Source organism: Akebia trifoliata, chromosome 3, assembly GCF_017979445.1.
Source record: "Akebia trifoliata isolate Shusen 1 chromosome 3, ASM1797944v1, whole genome shotgun sequence".
Classification (NCBI taxonomy): Eukaryota; Viridiplantae; Streptophyta; class Magnoliopsida; order Ranunculales; family Lardizabalaceae; genus Akebia; species Akebia trifoliata.
Genome location: NC_141377.1, coordinates 24,055,826 through 24,077,769, shown reverse-complemented (window position 1 = coordinate 24,077,769; position 21,944 = coordinate 24,055,826). Strand labels below are relative to the sequence as shown.

The window sequence follows — 21,944 nt, the reverse complement described above, 5'->3', positions numbered from 1 at the left end:
CTTTAACCGACTGGAAGCCGTTCTAGATCTCAGGATTTGGAACGAGTTTAACCCGTTCCAAAACTTAGATTTTAGAACGATTTAAACCCATTCCAAATCTGCATTTATATAATATAAAAAAAAACATCTTAAACATTGATTTAAAATCCGATATCTATAAAAGTAATGTCCTAAGTCTGAACTTTAGGCATTGGTTACAAACAGATATCTAAAGTGGTCATAAATCGATATCTAGGCTTTAAAAAAGATTTTTAATTTTTAATTTTTTTTTATGCACCTATTACCTGCAGTCAAAATAGACCCAAATAGAAAACATGGAGGTTCTCTATCACATTAATTTATACACAAAAAGAGTAACAATGAGTCATAGGTACAAAATTCGATTCATGGGACTCAAAGCTCCCTGAATAATCTCTTGAACTCTTCTATTGCGATGGCAAACATTCAATAGCTCTTCAACTGAAACTGTTAGAGTAGAAATATTGCCCCGTATGCCGCCTTGGATCCTTGCTGAAATCTTGATCGCTCCACCTCAGTCACGGCTATTGATGGAATCAATAAAACGATCTCCTTGGCCCATTCCAATGCATTTATCCCATATGCCCTCACTAGAGATTGCAGTGCAGTGCACATGTTACTTGACGGGAAAAAAAAAAAAAAGGCTCACTTACCATAAATGGAGACGAGTCAAAAGCTGATTTTCAACAAGAACAATTTCCAAACCGTGGAAATCATTTTGACATATTTAGCCTTATCAAGAGCCGATAGATAGAAAGAACAATAACTTGTGCTCAAGAGTACTTACCACTTCCAATCGAGAACTTGGGAGTGCCCCAGTTAATGAGGCTACCAAGATCCTGGTGATGCTTGCACCTCGAGGAATTACCACATTATCCCTGATAGATTTGTACTGCTCTCCTCAATTAGCGTTTGCAAGATCAAAGACATCGGATAAGAATGTCAATATGGAATTACAGGCCTCTCTGAAAGCAAGACTGAAAATAGAAGGTAAGTTGGATGGGAAAAACGCCAATATTTGGCCAAAATAATTGCGAAGAATATATTTATCCATGTCAGTACAACTTCCTTATTGAAAACTAATGGGTCTCTTCTTGCTTATAGCATAGAGAATCAACTAGATTGATATCTGATCCCTCACTGTAGGTGTGCCTACTTTTGGGTAGAGGGCTATCTAAGCTCCTCAATGCTACACTCCTAAATTCTCGAAGAATGCACAACATTGTCTCATGTTTTGGTTGGTTGGAACATCATATTTATATAAAAAGCACAAGAGCAGGCAAACTCAAGGCGCCAAGACAACTGTATTAGTTCAAGTCCGTTGACTACATGACCACAATTGTTTACGACTTCAGTTTATACTGAATTACAATGCAATACTAGAATATATTCTCTTCAAAACATAAAAAGAAAATAGAATACCTATGTTGTATTGTGATCCCAATCATTGCACAATCAATTAAGGGTGGGAATATGGCAGAAGGGACAAATAAGTGAGGACAATAGCGGACACATCTTGATGCCAACAAAAAATAATCATCTGCTATGTTCAGTCTGACCGTGAAATCCTACAATAAGGGTAGCACTAAAATCAGTACCCATTTGTATGTTTCACCAGTAAAAGGTGTTGTCAAATTAGCCATTGAAGTCATAAAGGAGCAAAGGAGGACACACCTGAATTGTTGTTAGAAGATGTGTTGTATGGCTAAAAAGTGCTTCAATTAAACTTCTGAGTTAGTTTGTGTAAGATGGGTCAAAACCAAATATCTACAGGGCAAGAGCACAAGTGATTACACAAGCAATCAAAAGATATTGGGCATGTATAAGTAATAAACACAGACCTTTATTACTTCACTTGAGAGATACAGGAAGCATGGCTGATGGTGTTGTTGATATAGGTCTTGTATCTCCTCCAACATCGCTTCTATTATGATTCCCATGAACTTTTCGGAAGTTTTCTCCTTAAAGAACATCAATTGTTTGTTGTTAGAGTAACCGAATACAGAAGTCACTGCCAAGTATTTTTCTTCACTCTCTTGGAAAATATGCAGATATAAAATAATATAAGAATTTAATGGAATGATAAATGATTCACATAGATGACAATAATAACAAACTAAGTTGAACCAAACATTTGGCTGAACTAGATCAAATACTGAGTCAACCAGTATCTGAAACCAAATTTTGCTAAATTTATTGTATTGATTGTGAGTGAACTGGACTGGATCACATATGAGGAGTTGATGTACAATGAAACATATCCCCTCCAATGTTCCTCCTATAGAACCTCAAACAGAACTTTTGAATGTCGAAATTCTAGTGGGAGGTTCCCTACTGGGGGATTGTGTGGAAGGGGGGTCCTTGCCACATACATCACTAAGCATCACAAGAATGGAGGAGAACAACTTCCATAATGGTATCACCCAAAACATTCTATTCAATCTTTCGGGTCAATGTTTAATTCCATTTTTAGTTAAAACAGGAATGTCACTACAACAAATATGGAAATTAGAAACAGTTTATAACCGTTCCTAAGACAGTCTGAAACGGTTTCCAGACCATTTTTAATCGAGGCGTCGTTAATGAGTTTAAACGGCTGGAAGCCGTTCTATATTTCAGGATTTGGAACGGTTAAAACCACTCCAGATATCCGAATTTGGAACTGCTTAAAACCGTTCCAAATCGCGTTTTCATATTTTAACACAATAACTCAAAAAGATTTGAGACGTCGGAATTTATAGAACTGATATCCTACGTCTGATACTTTAGACATCGGTTACAAACCGATATGTAAAATTGTCATAAATTGATATCTAAAATTTCTTTTTTTTTCTACTTGCCTATTACCCACAGTCAAAATAGACTCAAATAGAGAACATCGAGGTTCTCTATCACATTAATTTATACACAAAAAGAGTTGCAATGAGTCATAATTTACAAATTCAAAATTACAATGCATCGATAAACCATTCACAATCGTTACACAAACACAAGTGCTTACAAGGAAGCAATGCCATCACTCCCATCCCTCCCTATCTTCTTTAAAATCTCCATAATGCCCGCAGCTACCAATAAAAGAATTCTTTCGTGTCACCACATTGCATACTCTTACGATGAACTTCTACAACTTCAAAAGAGTGTTTGAAGCAAGTGTCATGATCAACCAAAGAACCAAGGACTATAAAGTGAGAAATCTTCATGTTCATTGTTTAGCTCCAAAGGCAGTCCAATTAGAAGCATAAATAAATTGAATACAAATAAAAATACCTAAGATAAAGGACCCAAAGTCTGTGTTGACCAACAAAAAATCAAATTTTAATTGATGTGATCATTTTTTCAACATTACCAAGTGAGGACACATTCTTGCAGGAGCAAACAATCATTTGATATGCCAAACCTAAGAAATCTTCTAGTTCAAAAAATTGCACTTCAAAAATGACTGCAACGTATAATGATGTTGCATATGTGTGTGCGTGGGTATTCTAGAATATAGATTGTTTTACAAGTCATCAACTACAAGAATTGTTCATGGTTTAGCATTGCAGAGCACAACTGTGATACTTCTACACCACTCACTCGATTATTACCACAAGTACAATTTTTAGTTTGTACAAGCAATTCATCATTATTCTATATATAATTTTTAAATAAACTACTTTTACAATTTTTAGTTTGTACAATTTTTAAATAAACTCGGGATACACAAATGTAAGTACTTATGGGGATGTACAATTGTGTATCCCAAGGAAAATCTACACAATTAGGTACACGGTTGACGTGGCAAGCGCACAGAACCATAGATCATTTTCATTGGGATACACATGAAAAAATGTGCAGTTCTATGCCCTTGCCACGTCAGCCGCTTACCAAGAACGCATGCATTCATATTATTCTATATATATATTATCTATATATATCTATATTTATATATATAGAGAGAGAGCGAGAGAGAGAGAGAGAGAGAGAGAGACCTCTTAGAACACATTTGTTTGTAGATCCAAAAGTTCAGGATCTACAACTTTAACTTCATTTTTAGCATCAGCAAAGATAGGAACCTCAAGTTGAGTAGGGTTCTGGATAAATATGCAAATATCAACACCTAAAATCTGATACGATAATACACACAAAAAAACAAAAGCAAGAGGAGAATAATGCAGCATGCATCAACATGAAAAAAAGGACTTCTCTTGAATCCCTTTTGATATTGTTTTCTTTAAGCCCAAAAAAAAAAGAGTAAAAAGTTTAGTAATCGATCATGGTATCTAAAATTTCATTTTTGAAATATATAGCATTCGATATTTTAGTACAAAAGAACAGTTTGACATAATAGAAATGAACACATTTGCAAAAATATTACTCCAATAGGTGATACACCAATGGAAAGTCGTTTGAGATGGTCTGGTTACGTGTAACAAAGACCGAAAGCAGATTATATTCGAATGAACAAAAGACATGGCCTGCTGACCCTTTTTTGGTAGGTCTTTGATGATGATGATGATGATGATGATGAGCTCTAACACAAGTAGCCCTTCTTGTGATTTGTTTAAAATCATATTGGTTCATAAAAAAAATCAATAATGCAAATTAATATGATTATTTTGACAGTTGCTTCAACTCAATGTGATAAGGTTTATGATTCTAACCACGCAACGGACTAGAGCCCAATTGATACCACGGAAGAATGGGTGCTGCTTAACTTCATTTGCTCCTTCACGTGAGCCCAATCTGTTTTTAGGATCTCTGTGTAACAACCGGTACATTAACTGCCTTCCATGGAGACTTACCTGAACAAATACCAAATTTCATTTGAATTCTACACTTGTGATTTCTAAAATGAGTAACAGAATTTCAAAAAAAAAAGTCATGAACTATTATAGATTTTTATACTAATGCAACTCTATCACATTGCAGACATCAAAAATATGGACTGATGATCTTGAACTATAAGAAATCATGTACATACAAGAAGAGTGGTTAGTGGGTTGGCAACTAACCGGTGAGAAAGGGTACCATTTAGTGAAACAAATTTAAAATTCAGAAATATTGATTATGCATAGGTTGGCATTGCTGAAAAAATATCAGAGTAGATTAGTGGCTTGCCGACATCGCTTTCCCAAAATCGGATAAGCCACTCTCACTCCATCTGCTCGACATCCAATGGATAGTTTCTCTTAGCCACATTCAGGTTATCTTTAAAGGGAATATAATGCTTCCTCTTCAACTTAGACTTGTAGTCCTTCCATTTTACGTTGAAGCATTCAAGTATCCAATCCTTCAAGGTGATGTCCACTTCAAATACATCCTACATCACATTTATAAAGAATAGGAATGAAGATTCTAATATAAAGAATTAACCTTAATAATTATAATACTTCAAGCAAGTTATGTTTATGCTACCCAGACAATCTCACACATCAAGCTAAAGAACCATGGTTTACGTACCACAGTGCCCAAGAATTGGCCTAACTCACGGGCCACGTCGCCAATAAGCTTACATCAACTCTTATCTTTAGGGTCTGTCGATCTATGTTCCACAAAGACTCGAGGTGTGTATGTCCTCGTTTACATTTTTTCTGGAACCCTGTAAAATAATGCATAAGAGATGAACTAAAGTCTCTGTTACGTAACATGCATGACCATAAATAATAAAATGCTTTTAGATGTTTAATGTTATTCCAAATGCTACCAATATTTCCTTAATATATTGCCATTATCAAAAAAATATATATATATTGCCATTATGATGGCACATATTTCCCACCAACAAAAACAAAAATGAGAACATAAAGAAAATGACCTACTGGATGAGGAACCTGATGCCTGATGATGATGTGGTTGCTGCTGTAATTCAGAAATGCTGCTACTTTGTGAGCCCAACTTCTGTTGATGGAAATCTGGAATACTATTTCGCAAATTAAGTTGTTGTCTTATATCTTGGACACTATTTTGTCTCAATAGCGACTGTTGCTGCAGTATTGGTGTTTGTTGTTGGTGCAAAGATTATTGAGACTGTTGATGTCTGGCAAATGGTGTCAATTGTTGAACGGAAGGCTGTTGGGTCTGTTGAGAAGTGCGAGATCTAACACGTCTCATAATATTCCACATTCTTCACCAAACCTATATGATGCTAGAAAGGGGAAAATAATTTATTATATGAAAGATACAATAACAACAATAATAACCATAAAACAAATGTAATTATTCATATTAACACAAGGAAGTTAATATAAATCACAAAGAAAAAAAAAGGTGATGTCAAGATGATACGAACCAATACTGATTTCATTAAGCCCAGGGAACCAAATCCTGTATCCACCAACAGACATTGAGGGAATATAAGTTGAAGATATGAAAAAGTAAAGAAAAGACGAAACTCTATATTGTGAAGTGGAAATACTGTAGACCAAATAAATTCTGCAGTTTGTGTTTGAGAAGATTTATAGTTATGTGCAAAGTAGAGAGAAGAAGAGGCTCTTTCAAGCCGTGTTTGAGAAGCCCAAAATGCCAATACTTTTCATACACATGCATAATAATATGATATTTTAACCTATAAAAAAATGATACAATAATTTTTTAAATAAGATAAGGAAGAAACATATGAAAAGTAAACACCCTAACTTAGTAAAAGTATATTTCTAATAAAAAGTCATTGCTCTGTATAATAACTCAATAAATTACCATATGGAAGATGGATAGTGCCAACCCTCTTTCAAGCACAAAGAAGTACCACAAACAGGTTGAATGAAACCACATCACCATATTTTGAGGTCGAAACCATCCACAATTTGGCCAAAACAGAATGAAACTCAAAAGCCATTACCAACACCTCTATCAATCAAAACAAACAAAACAGGATGATTCAATTTTCCTGTAATGCGAACTCTACATTTCCGGTAGTCCATCCTAGATACTTCTATACAAAATCTACAACATTCCAGATAAAAATCAAAGTTTTTTCTCTTAGTGGTACATGTTTGAGTGGGAATCATACTATTGTTTTTCTATTCCTAGTAATCAAACGAAACTTCTATGAAGTTTCAAGAATGTTAGCCCCAACTGGTTGCAATCATAAAGTACAGAAACTATCCAATCACAATGAATGATACCAACTGAATAGCTAACCAACCAACCAATTGACGAATCAGTAATCAGAGACATGGGTAACATACATCGGTGAGGAAAAAAATATATATAAAGCTCAATTGGTAACAAGAAACAAAGCTCAAACATCATCTAAAATATGATCTACCCATATTTTTTTGCAAGTGACACTTCCAAAACAACACTTGATGTCTATGAGTCAGCAACATGATTCAACCCTTAATATGATGGGCTCTACTTTAGCTCTACTTCAACATGTATAAAAAACAGACCTTTTAGATGGCTTTGCAAGATTATAAAAGTATAAGATCTTATACCTGATTTCAATTTTATAGTAGACTGTCACTGGTGATTTGTCACTAGATCAGCCATCTTCCAAATAGGATCCTCCAAGAGAAAGCACATGCCTCAAAGTAGCCTTTAATCTCCTTGCTTATCACCTATAGAAGAAGGTGATGATGTTAAGAAATTTCGACTTGTACATGAGATTAGCAAAGAAAACATGAAAACATATATATATATATACACGAAAAGAAGAGCCATGATATAAAAATTTTCTTGAGTAAGCAATTCGTTCAGAATAATGTGTAGGATGAGCAGATTGCACATTGTCACATTGCTCAGAGTATCTAAGCTACTTCTTTAATAAATGGAAGCAGTACCAGATGGTGCAGTCCGACAACCTGCAGCAAATATAGTGAGATCAAATTCCTTGCTTCCATTCAAGTTCTGCTTTTAAGCGCACTCTCGGCGTGTGCCTCTAGGTCTACTGTGCCATGCCCATACCCACTTGCCCAATTGAGGGCTGAGTAAGAGAAAGAGAAAATAAAAATAAAAAATGAATTGAGATAGTGAAAGACACTAAGACACGTGAATCATTATAAATTGTATTGCCACAACGTGGCTCATGTGTCCATCAATCAAAGAGTTCAAGACCTTTGACACGGCTTGGGTACACACAATGGACACTGAATTTACTCCAATATCAGATGATCCACATTTAGATTGAAGGACCATCTCATAACAGTGGAAGATATTTCACGTCTTAATGAACAAAAAGTATTAAAATATGAAGCTCTCCAAGGATTCCCTAGAAAACATATCTCTAGAAAAAAATAAAAAAAGGTTTACTAATATCTAGATGATTAGTACAGATCCCTAGGAAATCTGTTTTGATGGAAGGCCTCTCTACTGTGGGATGATCTGAAAAGTCCAACTAAAATGATGGGACATTTCATAGAATCTTACATAAAACTGATAATATGAACTAACCCTACAAAGGGAAGGTCAAGAAAAATTGCTAAAGTAGAATCAGAGACTTAAAAAGGCTAAAAAGTTTCTTTTTTTTCTTAAATAATAATATAATGAAGAAAAAAAAAAAATAACAAAACAAACATAGAAGAAGAGATAAAGAGAGAATTAAAGGGTATATGACATTTCTACCTTGAAAAACTTAGATTCTTCAATGTATCCTAATGTATTTAGCTTGCAAAGATCATTTGGCAGAGAGTATTTAGCTTGCAATGATTCACGTGGGGTTCCAAGAGTTATAAATCCCCAAATCCAAGAGGACTGCATGCCCTCTAGGCCTACTATGGCATGCCACCCAGATCTATTGAGCTGGAATTCTGTGTTGGAAAACCAATTGATAGGGTTGGTTTTCTGAGTTGCCAAGCAAGCAAGAGATTAGCAAAAACCCTAAGTAAGAAACAAAAAAATATTCTTAAAAGATCAAACAAGACATTAAACCCTACATCGATCGGAATTCCACCTAAGAAATGCAACGATCTCAACCGAAAACTAGCAAATCAAATCAGATCTAACTAAGAATCGATAATAGGGTCCAAAATCATAAAAATGATAGATCGAAAAGAAAATTAAAAGAAAGCAAGATCTCACCTGAGAGACGAGGAGATTTTGACGATCTGAACCTTAGGTTTCGTAGATCTTAGATGAAGAACCGATCGACATTGAGGGACGAATGGATTTTCGCAGATCACCTTCCCTTTCCTCTCGATCTTGCTCCCTCGATCAACTATTTCTGTCTTCCGTCTTTCATTCTCGTTAGAATGAGAGAATGAGGACGATTTCAGGATTTCTTCAGTCTGGTTCGGGTTAAAACCAACGGGTCGAGATTTCGAAACGGCTCCTCACACAGAAAAACGGTTTAAAATCATTTCTTATTAGAAACGGCCAAAATCCGTTTCATCCTCCTGTTCCAAAATAGCCATTTTTTTGTAGTGTGTGCCACCGAAAAACTCCAAACCAGCAGAAAATTCTGAACATGCATATGCAACTTCTGAGTTTTGACAAACAAACATTATCAAAATAAATAAATCAATAACTTTGGCCTAATTTCCTAAATTATTATCAAAAAAACAACTTATATAAAGTATAAAACATAAAACTCAAGCTTTGAGAAGTTGATGGTAATTTGTTGTAAATTACCCATAGTTCCAAGCGAGAAAAGAATGTTAGTGAATGTTTCTATGGGTTGTTCAACTTCAGTGAAAACATCTCCCCTGCAATTTTGACATGGAAGATTGCCGATTAGGTTGGCTGAAATTCGATGATGTCAAGGCCAATACTTGCTACTTAGTGAGAAACAGGAATAGCAACAGGATAATCTTTGGCTATATTATTCTATTATAATAATCATTCTATTTGATAATAGTTTATTATTTATTCGTTCGCTCCATCGTCTAACTTTGAAAAACTATTTAAGAAAAAAAAAAAAAAAGAGCTTACAGTCAATTGTCAAAACCCATCTCCCATTCAAGATGGCCATAAGAACTTTCAATGTCCTGTTGAAAGCTTTCAGGCATGTACAGAAGGGAGCATATTATTCCCCAAGTAAAGATTTTAACAATGAGATTGTATACCTTATAATCCAGATAGGAGGGTGCTTGGAAATCATTGCTAAGCCAAGGGGAGATTGTACATCTACCTCATAATACAGTTGTTTACTAACTTTGCGAACGCCAGATGGGTCCTCAATCTTGCAAATCTGCAGGAATCAATGTTTAGAATGTGAGACTAAAATAAGTAATTTATTTTCTTCACTTTTCCCATCCCAAAACTCTAAGAAAAGTTCTAAAGCACTTAACCTCAATTGCAAAAATCATTTTGTATCCCAATGAGTCCATTGTTTCTTCATGTTAGAATGTGTGACTAAAATAAGCAATCTATTTTCTTCACTTTTCCTAGCCCAAAACTCCATTCAAGCTGCTTGATGAAAGTAAGGGTTCATCATGATATTTATTATATGTAGGAACCAGAATAAAAATTTGCATAGAAAATTATGGTATGCAACTGAAAACATAGCAAACTGGGTCTAAAAGCCCATCTAACCTCCCAACCCCTTCACATATCAATTATGAGCTTAAAAGCCCAATGATATCCCAACCCATTGACATACCTACTCATGAAAGAGTGTTTGGACCGGTTTCGTAGATGAGAAAGCTTCAACACATTTAATATGTAGCAATTAGTCAACTAAGTCCTGTCAAACCAAGCTATGGTTTTAAACCCTACTCCCGCCAATTTGGATAGAAAACATCCTTACTCCCACTCTTCAGTAGAAAACTCCAAACTTATTGAACCGTTGCAACTTGAACTTCCTCTTGACACTAACACTCACTTCAAAACTCCAAACTTTTGAATATTATGTTCAGTATACTTTATAGACTAAACATAATATTCAAGAAAAATTTATAATATAAAAATGTAATTTATTTTCTGGTAGGCCAAGAACTCCAGCTCTAGACTTGGGGACCTACAAATCAGATTGCAAATTTGCGAGCTACCTTGTTAAGTGAAATCTATTTTCATTTGGATGCAGACATGTAGGTTGGATACCATGGAAATCAGATAAGTTATCTTATAAAAAGTTTGTACTGCTTGAAGGAAGGAATTGCCTGCAAAAAGAAAAATAAAAGGTAAAAAATGCGGGAAGAAGAGTGCATTACAAACTTCAACGGAAATACAATAGGAGAAAGTCAATCAATAGTCAAGAGTTGATGCTCCTACAATTTATTTCATGCCAGTTGCAGATCATTACAAAAAGGAGTTGCCTGTAACATTGTTACAAAAAAAAAAAAAACATAATATTAAAAGTCCCTATTGGTGAAAGATTTTTAGGAAAAAATAAAATAAACCAATAAAGCACCATGCCCTTTGATAAATTCAATATAGAACATAACATCAGTAAGAATAGTATCACTTATTATAAATCATTATTAACAATAAAAATTTGAACCCAAAGAAAAGTTAGATCAATGCAAGCTTCTTAAGTACTGTACATGACACATTAAATGACTTCAAAATCTCACAAACACGCATAAATGATTATATGGAACTCAAAATTGAGGAAACAAAAATATTTTGAACTACCCATGGCTCAAAATCATAAATCTTATAAATCCATTAAGTCATTCTCATTAAATTAAAGAAATTGACATCCCAAAACCAATTGGGTATGATTGGAAACATCAATCAAGTAGTTACATGGGCTAATTTAATTGTCGTTTGGCTCAAAAAGAGAACAAAAGATGAACTACCCATTACTTAAAATAAAAGTATCTAATCAATCCATTGAGCCATTCACATTAAATTAGGGAAATTGACATCACCTGTAACGGAAACCAATTGGGTCTGATTGGAAAGTTGGATAAAGTAGTGACAAGGATTAATCTTATAGTTGTTTGGCACCAAAATGAGAGAATAAAAGATGAACTACTCATCACTCAAAATTAGGAAATCTTACCAATCCATTGAGCCATTCACCTAAAATTAAGGAGATTGACATTACCTGATACCAGAAACTAATTGGATCTGATTGGAAACTTGGAAAAGTAATTACATGGGCCTCCAATACCCCAAGTGTTGAGATAAAAAAAAGCTTCTTACCACAAACAAATCTCAACCCATTTAAACACTTTGTTTCTCTTCATCATTCTTCTTTGTGTTTGCAGTTGGGGGTGGTTCTTGATGATTCAAGTCTCTTGAAATGATGAGAAAGACAAAAGGAGACGTGAGATTTGCTTCTAATTTGAGTGCTTTTGAAGAAAACAGAATCTACAACATTCAATCATCTAACCGAGGCTTAAATTTGACTTTTACAAACTGAAATCTATATAAAACCAATGGATTTTGTTATCATATGAAAGGAGGTTTGTTAAACCAAAATGTGTAAACAATAATAGCTTCTAGGGTATTTTAGTTATTTTAACACATAATACAACACATTGAGATAAATCATGACAAATATATTCTAACATGTAGATGACTTTTGTTCCCACAATTAACTATACTGCCTCTTCGATACATTCTGATATGTATCGATATTTAATACCATGTTTCCAGCCCATGTTCTGTCTTGTGAAGTAAAAAAAAATTGAATACAAACGCATAGTTCACAAACTTTGAACTAAAAGTCAACAAACTGAGAATTTCAGAAAAATATACTAGTCTTTCAAGGATAATATATTGCTTCCAAATGTGCTACTCTCAATTCCTAGATTTATCCATGTATTGTAAGCATATGAACTCATACATAGAAGCACTCACATATCAGTGTATATGTATGACTTAGGTGCTGTTTGTTAAACTGAAAAAAATAAGTGCTGAATAGCATTAAGCGCTGAAACTTATAAGCGCTGAATTTAAGTGCTGAATAGCATTAAGCGCTGAAACTTATAAGCGCTGAATTTAAGTGCTGAAAAAGTTGTTTGTTTAGATGTTGAATCATGTTCGTTACACATTGCTAAAGCTGGTAAATTGTCTTTGTTACCCTTACAATCATATTATACATTGTTTGCATGTTTTAAATGCTTATTTATTATTAAACACAATAAAATATATTATTTCTTATAAAATTAAAATACAATTCATTTTTAAATAATAAATAATACTCAAATCTTCAATTTATAAATAATAATTTATATTTATAAAAGTTCAAAATTTTCAAATTAAAAATAATAATGTCATACAAGTCACCAAATTTGAAATCAACATTAAAAGAACTTAATTTTAAATGAATAATTTTCGATGGAAATGAAGGATGTGTAATTATAAAAGCACTCTATGAATTAATAAGGGCAACCCACACCATAGCCAATTTTTTTTGTTTTATATGGGTTAAAGTTTTTGGAATGAGCAAATTTTTAGTGAGGATGGTCTATATGGTCTACAGATCATCCTCACTAAAAATCAATCTATTTTGAAACTTCTAACTCGTCAAAAATAGTTTTTTTTTTTAAAAGGACGATTTACGATTCTTGAACTTGTGTTGATAGGGTTAGAAGTTTCAGGATGTGCTGATTTTAGGTGAGGATAATCTCCTTATCGTAGAGATCATCCTCATCAAAAATCAACTTATTTCAAAACTTTAACCCATATAAGACAAAATAATTTAGCCATGGTGTGAGTATATTAATTTGTGGGGTGCTTATATACTTATGACAAGATCATTCTCACAAAAAATCAATTCATTCCAAAACTTTTAACCCATATAAGACAAAATAATTTAGCCATGGTGTGGGTTTATTAATTTGTGGGGTGTTTATATACTTATCCATGGGATATAAGAGATAATATCATTTTAAGAATAAGGGCATACTTGTCCATGCTAAAAAAACAAAGGGCATACTTGTCTGTGTCGAAAAAAGCGAAGTGCTTACCACTTCAGCACTTTTTTCAACATCAAAATAATGCTGAATTCATACCCACATTAATGATTTATCCATGGGATATAAGAGATAATATCCTTTTAAGAATAAGGGCATATTTGTCCATGCTAAAAAAAACAAAGGGCGTGGCATTAATGATAGAACCAAAAGGACTTCAGTTAAGTCAATGCTTCAAATGTACAAACCACACATCGTGAATTTACAGGAAACGAAAATGAGTCAGGTGAATAAAGTTGTCTTACGTCTGGGGCAATCAAAACATGGGGTGGAAATATCTAGCGGCTAATAGGACAGTAGGGGGAATCTGGGTTCTTTGGGACAAGAAGGTGATCAAGGTTGATGATTATTTAGTGGGAGCATTCTCTGTGTCAGTCCTATGCAGGTGTGTAGGGAAGGAAGACAGTTGGGTATTCTCGGGCGTGTATGGGCCTACCAAAGAGTGGGAGCGTAAACAATTCTGGGAGGAGATAGATGATGTGAGTGCTTATTGGAATCGTCCATGGTGTTTGGGTGGGAATTTTAATGTTATCAGGTTTGCTTGTGAGAAACAAGGAGGTTCGCGGTTAACAACAAAGATGAGAAGATTTGGGGAATTTGTAAACAGGAACAACTTGGTGGATATTCCTCTTCAGGGTAGAAGCTTCACCTGGTCCAACCATCATGATGTGCCCACCCTTAACAGATTAGACAGGTTCCTCGTCTCAGATGACTAGGCATTGTTGTTCGGTCAAATTTCTTAGACGGCCATTCCAAACCCGGTCTCTGATCATTATCCTATACAGTTGGAAGTAGGGTCATTTCGCAGAGGCCCTATCCCATTTCGTTTTGAAGTTATGTGGTTGAAGCACCAAAATTTCAAGGAGCTAGTAACAGAATGGTGGAGGAGTTTGTTTTTACAGGTACAGCAGGGGAGGTGTTTAGAAAGAAGTTGAAGGCTCTAAAGGAAGTGCTAAAAAAATGGAACAAAAAATCTTTTGGAAGGGTGGATATGTAGAAAAAAGAGGCCTAGTAAGAATTGAAGAGTTGGATAGAATTGAGGAGCTGAATCAGATCTCGACAAGCGACAGGTTAATGAGAATTAGCCTTCGGGAAAAATACCAGCGGATGGCTCTTATGGAGGAGATTAGTTGGAAACAGAAAGCCAGAATTAGGTGGCTTAAAGAAGGAGATGATAACACTAAAATTTTCCATTGCATGGCTAATGCCCGTAATAGGAACAATCGCATCACAAGAATAAATGTGAACGGGGAGAGGTTGGAAAGGGAAGAGGAGATTGCCAAGGGGATTGTAGAGTTCTATGCGAAATTGTATACTGATGATATGTGTATCAGACCAAAACCAGAGCTGCTTCAATTTAATAGAGTTTCTGAGCCACAACGTGATTGGTTGGAAAGACCCGTGGAAGAAGATGAGATCTAGGAGACTATCTCAAGCATGAAGAATGATAAAGCCCCTAGGCCGGATGGTTTTCCCGTGGAGTTTTATAAAACTTGCTAAGAGATCATTAAGTGTGATTTTACTGCAGTAATTGAGGAATTCTTTAGAGATGGAGTGCTTGATCTCGATTCTAATTGCACCTTCATTGCTTTAATTCCTAAAGTGGGGGGAACAGAATATGTCAAAGATTTGAGACCTATCAGTTTGGTGAACACTAGTTACAAAATTATCACAAGTATCCTTGCTAAAAGATTCAAAGGCGTCATCCAAGGACTTATAGGGTGAAATCAAAGTGCGTTCATCAAAGGGAGACAGATTTTGAATGGGGTTCTAATAGCAAATGAGTGTATTGACTCTAAAATGAGATCTGGCAAAGCGGGGGTGGTTTGTAAGGTGGACCTTGCAAAGGCTTATGATCACATCAACTAGTAGTTCTTGGAATACATGCTTGTTAGAATGGGCTTTGGAAAGAGATGGATCTCCTGGGTTATGGCGTGCGTCTCTTCACCGTCCTTCTCGATCTTGGTGAATGGAACGCCCCATGGTTTCTTTAGGAGTACTAGAGGCCTCAGGCAAGGGGATCCTCTATCCCCCTTCTTGTTTATTATTATGGCAAGAAGCGCTTGGAAAGATGATAGATAGGGGTGGCAAATGGCTATCTGTCGGGATTTAAGGTAGGACAAGACACTATTTCTATTTCATACCTTCAATTTGCAGATGATACACTAGTCTTCTTAGATGACTCTATTGATCAAACAAGGAGATTAGGAGGTTTATTATGTTGCTTTGAAGCAGTGTCAAGCATCCCGGTAAACACGAGAAAAAGCAAGATATTCCCGTTAGGCGTGGTTAGATGCGTCACTCTTCTTGTGGCGTCGTTGGGATGGAAAGTGGGTAGTCTACCTTCCTCTTATCTAGGGATTCCGTTGGGGGCTCCATATAGGAAGGTGGCGATATGGGACCCGATAGTAGAAAAAATAGAAAGGAAACTAGCGGCGTAGCAAGCTAACTATCTCTCCAAGGGGGGTAAACTAACTTTGATTATAAGTGTATTGTCTAGTATTCCAGTCTATTTTCTCTCTTTACTCTCTTTGCCCCGAAGTGTGGAAACAAGGATAGATAAGTTGTTTCGTAATTTTTTATGGCATGACAGAAAGGGGAGTAGGAAGCACCATTTAGTGAATTGGAAACAGGTGTGTTCATCCAAAAAGCAAGGCGGCCTAGGTATTAGGAGACTCAGGGAGATGAGCATGGCTTTGAAAGGGAAATGGCTTTGGAAGTTTGGGACCGATGGGAATAATTTGTGAAGACAAGTTGTAGAAAGCAAATACGAATCGAGTCAGACAGGTTGGGAAAGCGGACCAACTAGGCAGCCCCATGGTTGCGGGATGTGGAAAGGCATCATAAAGGTCTTCCCCTTATTCAAAATGAGAATAAAATTCAAAGTGGGCCAAGGCAACCGAGTAAGATTTTGGGAAGATATTTGGTGTGGCAACCGGCCCCTTATGGAGGTATTTCCACATTTGTATTCTATATCCTCAAAAAAAGGGTGTCCAATCACATCAATTCGACGTCTCAAGGGTGGAGAATGGGCATGGGATTTTGGGTTTAGGAGAGGACTCGATGAATTGGAATTTGAAGAAGTTGGTAGATTAGTTGATGGCACTTCACGTATCATTTTACATACGGGTAGAGAAGATGTGAGAGTATGGATGGGTAGCAGGATGGAAGATTCTCGATTTGCTCATTTTATCATTCTTTGTGCTATAATGGAGATGTTTCCTTTCCACACATCAATTTGGGGGCCAAAAGTGCCAAGTAAAGTTGCTTTTTTCACATGGACGGCATCTTTAGGAAGGATTCAAACAATGGACTTTTTGATGCGGCGTGGGATGTGTGGGGCAAGTTGTTGTGTGCTTTGTATGGATAATGGAGAATCATCGAACCACCTACTTCTACATTGTAAATTTGCGCATGGTGTTTGGACTCACTTCTTTAAGTTATTTGGAGTAATAACTTGTTTACCGAAAAAAGTAAAGGACCTCTTCACGTGTTGGTCATCAATTGATTTCTCGTTTGGTGGAGCGATGAGGTTGTTATGGAGCATTACATCATTCGCAATTTGTTGGGGGGTGTGGATTGAGAGAAATAGGCGTATTTTTTAGGGAAAACAAGAAGATTGTACGGCAACAATTATGTCCTTCTTGAGTCTTATCTTTTATTGGTCCAAAGTCTATAAGGAGTTTAGGGAGATCTTCTTTAAAGATTTTATCTTCAATTGGGATGGGATTCGATGTATTTCTAGTGAGTAGCGTCATATCTGTAAGGTTTTGCTAGGTTGGTCACCTCGACTGGCCTAGTGTTGTTATTAATGAAATGCTATTTATCAAAAAAAATAATAATAATAATGCTGAATCTTTGTCACTTATTTTCAGAAATAAACACTGAAAACATAGAGTAAGCAAACGCGCTATTTTGATAAAAAGTGCTGAATTTAATTTTTTTCAGCAATAAGCACTGAAAAATAGCGCAAACAAACACTGCCTTAATAGTTTATTCATTTAAACACGTATCTTAAAGCGCAACTAGGACGCATCATCAATCGTAATAAAAATGGCTTGAAGAAATGAACTATTCAAATCAGAACGAACAAAAGGGCACGCAGTCTGAAAATTCCCAAATCACTACAATACAAGAACAAAAGACCAAGAGTTCAATTTTGAACTTCTAGAGAGAGAAATAGGCTAAAAGAACAAAAAAAAATAAAAAGAGAGACAAAAGCCACATCATGACTTTCACAATTATCAACAACAAAGAACAAATTCCTCATAAGTTAAGTTATGGCTCTGATCCAATACAATGCAGTTAGGTGGGGATAATTTAAGTTATAGTCCGGTAGTTCGTAACTATTTGGAGGTGTTTGTTTGGTTCCTTTTTTATTTTTGCTCACTTTGTTCTTCTTTGGGGTTTTAGGTCACCACGACCGCTCCCGTTAATAAAAAAAATTATAAATAATAAAAAATCCTTATTAAAGAGTCTTTCAAACCAAATTGTAGTCGAGTTAAGCAACAGTTTGAATAGGATACCTGTGATAAGAATAGTCAGGTCTTTGCTACATCCTGTAGCAGAAGATGAGAACAAGCCTCCTCCTTCCACTGCCAATAACATCAGTTCTACTCACCTGGGAACCGTAAAAGAAGAAATTTCTTTATCATGCTCTTTCCTTCCTTCAACCAAAGCCACCAATCCTTCACCCAAGTGTAACTCACAGTTAAGTACAAGCAAAAGAGAGAATAATTAAAAAATGCCAAAATGTTTAAATTTATGGACAGTAGCACACCTAAGTCATTAGAATTGAGTTTCTTAAAAATTAAATGGAAATAAAAGAATTCATGTCAGCAATATGACAATATCTGAGAGTACTGATTTAGAAGGATTTTCAAAAGATCATGGAAAATAAAAGTATAGTAGCAGGGATTAGAAAACATAAATGAAAATGTCAAATGTCACCAATTCTTAAATCCAGGGGTATGCCCTTTATCATTGTAATATTTTCAAGTCAATAGTAAATCATTTCTTTCTTAGAAAAAATTAAAGAAAGTGTAAAATGTCACCAATCAAACATGGGGTTGGAGATCAAACTTTACTTCTGTCAAAGAAAACATCAACTTCTAGTCCAAACCCTTCTCATTAAAGTTCAAGAACAGAAACTACCCAAAAATTACATGTAATTTAAATAAAAGAAGAAGAAAAAGAAGAAGATCAAGAAGAAGAAGAAGAAGAAGAGGCCCATAACACCTTTTCATTCCTTCAAATTTTATTTAATCTTCAAGGAGGGATGGGCATGGCTTTAGGAAAGAACCCAAAAAAGTAATCAAAATTTGGAGATTAAAAATGCAACAAAAAAAAAACTAAATGAAAGATATTCACAATTAGATAACCGTACCTTGAACATTGTTAAAAATCCTCAAATAGAACTTTGAAATCTCATAACGAAACCAATCCGAGAAAAGCTCTGTAACGAAACCCTAGAAAAAGTTTCCTCTACACTCATGCACTGAGACTAATCCGAATGAAGATGGAGCTTCGTAGGGTTTGAGGATTTCAGAGATCGAAGAACACTTGATGGAAATTGAAGATGTGAGGAATCGAAGAGGGAGCTTCGTTAGGGTTTGAAAAATAGAGATCTAATCAGAGAAATCGAAGATCATTTGATGAAAATCGAAGATGGAGCTTCAACAGGGTCTGAGAGACAAAGATCATTGTGAGAAATCAAATAACATGATGGAAATCGAGATGGAGCTTCGTTTGGGTTTCCGTCGCACTGTTCGTTCCTGGTCGAATGTGAGACCTGAAAGGTTTCTCGAGAGGTTTTTTACCTAAAATCGATATTCACATATGGTCATCTGTTTTGTTTGGAAAAGTTGTATGTAAAATTGTTGATGCTGAATTAAGTTGTTGAAGTTGAGAGAAAATTGTTGTTGTTGCTAAAATAACTTGCTAAATTGAATATATTATTTGGTAACATATTATTTAATTGTGCTATTAAGGTGTTAAATTATTTGATAACCCGTTGTTTAGAATTTGTTGGATGAAATTAAAAATAATATAAAAAATAAATTATTTATCTTATATAAGTACTAATATGTTAATAATAAATATAAACATAAGATTTAATATTAAAAAATAAAAAATAAAGAATGAATTCATTAAACTTATATTAGATTTTTTAATCATCCTAGTCAAGAAAATCCAAAACATCATCAAAATTATAAAAGAAAAAAGAAACACAAAGGAGGAAATTTACAACAAAAAAAATGACCATCCAAAAAAGTCTGAATCAAGAAATCAGAGAAAAACCTATCAAATTATTGAATTATAATTTTATAATATCTTATTCGAGAAGATCCAAACAACCATCAAAGGGGTCGTAGATAATAATATGACTATGATTATACTAGAGAACCACTAACTTATTACATCCACTTTCTTAAATTATTTATCACGCCCCAATTAAAGATTAATACACGTTTCAAACATTACAAAGGTTAAGCTCAAATTATAATCTCAACATTAAAAAACATTATAACACTTGTTGAATTGTTGTTTACAAATATGATTAGGCTCTTAAAATCCTAAACCCAAAAATTAGAAATCTAACCCAAAAAAAAAAAAAAAAAGTGAATTTATATTGGCACCCCAACTTTTACTTATTTTAAACCATTCAGACATTTTTAACTCTTTGTGCACCTATGCTGATACCCAAACACAAACCCATTTTACTAATCAAATACTAATGATAGAAATACCAAAAAAGAAAAAATTATTTCTTTTTTATCTTAATATTTTTGGGTTTTCATCTCAAATCTAGATTAGTTTTAGTCCAATTTTTAGAATTCTTGGAGTGTTAGATCAGGTATTTTTTTTTGAGGGTCTTATATATAGTCAACAAAAATAAGAAAAAATTCAATAAAATTACCTAGAGCTACTACCCTTCAACTGGTGAACATGGGCATCCACTTTTTTGAAATCTACACTTTGTTGATCTCTATACAAGAAAATAAATAAAGAGAAGTAAAACAGTTGGGTATCTTTTCTTCAAGTTTATCTTCAATTTTTTTAAAATAAAATTAAAAAACCCAAACATAATAATCCAAGAAAAAGAGAATAAACAAAAGAGAGAGAGAAAAAAAAAAGAAAAAAAAAAAGGGAGCTTGAATCCTTACAGAGCTCTAGTCAACTCATTTAAAAGTTTCTCAGAATCTTTAAAGAAGAGAAACACAACTTCAAATACAAATTCTGGGTTGCTCTCATCTTGCAGTTGTTGAAGTTGGGTAAACTGGTCATCCAGAAAACCCTTCTCACCCCCACCATCACCATCACCATCACCAACACCAACCAACCCATCAGACCACTCGAATTCAAAGTTTTGTCTTCGCTCATCTTTTAGGTTTATTTGAAATTTAATATCACTTTGGGTTGGGGAAAGAAAAAAAAAAGAGGAATAAAAGATAGATACTTACCTGGTTGCAGAGATGAAAATGGAAGCGAGCTTCTTGATTGTAAGATGAGAGAGAGAGAGATGGCGCCAATACTCTATTTTTGCGGAAACGTGCAGAGGCTCGTTGAAGTGTTGATTGTCGAGGGATTCGACTAATTTTTCAAAATCAATCGACAACCAAAAGGAGTTGTGAACGGTTCCAAACACTCGAGTTGAAAAAAACGGAATGTGTTCAACGGATTTTTACCTTCGCACGGCTGTTCCAAACAGAGTAATCGTGGGAGAAACGGCTTTAACCCGTTTTCGATTAGAAAGGGTTACAAGCCATTTTAAAATTATGTTCCTAATTAGACATTTTCTCGTAGTGTAAGACAGTTTTTAACGAGTTCAGTAACTTGATGCTACCGGGACTTGAGTTAGTTACTATCTTGCAAGGAAAGAAAAATAGAAATTCGGAAAGGACGCACAAAAGTCAGTTTAAGTGTTAAAATTTGACATGAATGCTTCACCCATTTAAAAGATCTTCAAAAAGAACTCATGGTATCAACTGAACATTAATATCTAACCCTCTCCTACTCTCCTCTTAATTTGTAACTTTAAGATCTCTAACTAGAAGCTACACATTTAAAATAGAAACCCAGAGCACAGTTTTAATTTGTGTTTGGTTTCACATAAATTAAACAATGCCTTTACTCTAG

General features: G+C 34.8%; 1 protein-coding gene across 50 annotated transcripts; it reads right to left on the bottom strand.

The window, feature by feature from the left end:
- Positions 1–306: 306 nt before the first annotated feature.
- Positions 307–21,400, bottom strand: LOC147406175 (transportin MOS14-like). Of its 50 annotated transcripts, none has more exons than XM_086434125.1 (22): positions 19,192–19,712; positions 18,332–18,493; positions 11,149–11,192; positions 10,538–11,036; positions 10,227–10,344; positions 10,002–10,126; positions 9,568–9,641; positions 9,019–9,418; positions 8,563–8,781; positions 7,437–7,559; positions 6,290–6,324; positions 5,820–6,135; positions 5,461–5,599; positions 5,013–5,320; positions 4,662–4,802; positions 3,990–4,091; positions 3,020–3,139; positions 1,860–1,979; positions 1,693–1,785; positions 1,441–1,586; positions 806–995; positions 307–637 (listed from the first exon to the last, which is right to left on the bottom strand). In XM_086434125.1, exons 5-8 carry the CDS (start codon positions 10,263–10,265, stop codon positions 9,303–9,305), a joined length of 354 nt encoding a protein of 117 aa, XP_086290251.1. In that variant the 5' UTR covers positions 10,266–10,344; positions 10,538–11,036; positions 11,149–11,192; positions 18,332–18,493; positions 19,192–19,712; the 3' UTR covers positions 307–637; positions 806–995; positions 1,441–1,586; positions 1,693–1,785; positions 1,860–1,979; positions 3,020–3,139; positions 3,990–4,091; positions 4,662–4,802; positions 5,013–5,320; positions 5,461–5,599; positions 5,820–6,135; positions 6,290–6,324; positions 7,437–7,559; positions 8,563–8,781; positions 9,019–9,302. The 50 variants fall into 50 exon arrangements, with proteins under 50 accessions (XP_086290251.1, XP_086290253.1, XP_086290248.1 ...); XM_086434127.1 differs by having other exon boundaries at positions 10,926–11,036; positions 19,192–19,711; XM_086434122.1 differs by having other exon boundaries at positions 3,020–3,145; positions 10,227–11,036.
- Positions 21,401–21,944: the final 544 nt, after the last annotated feature.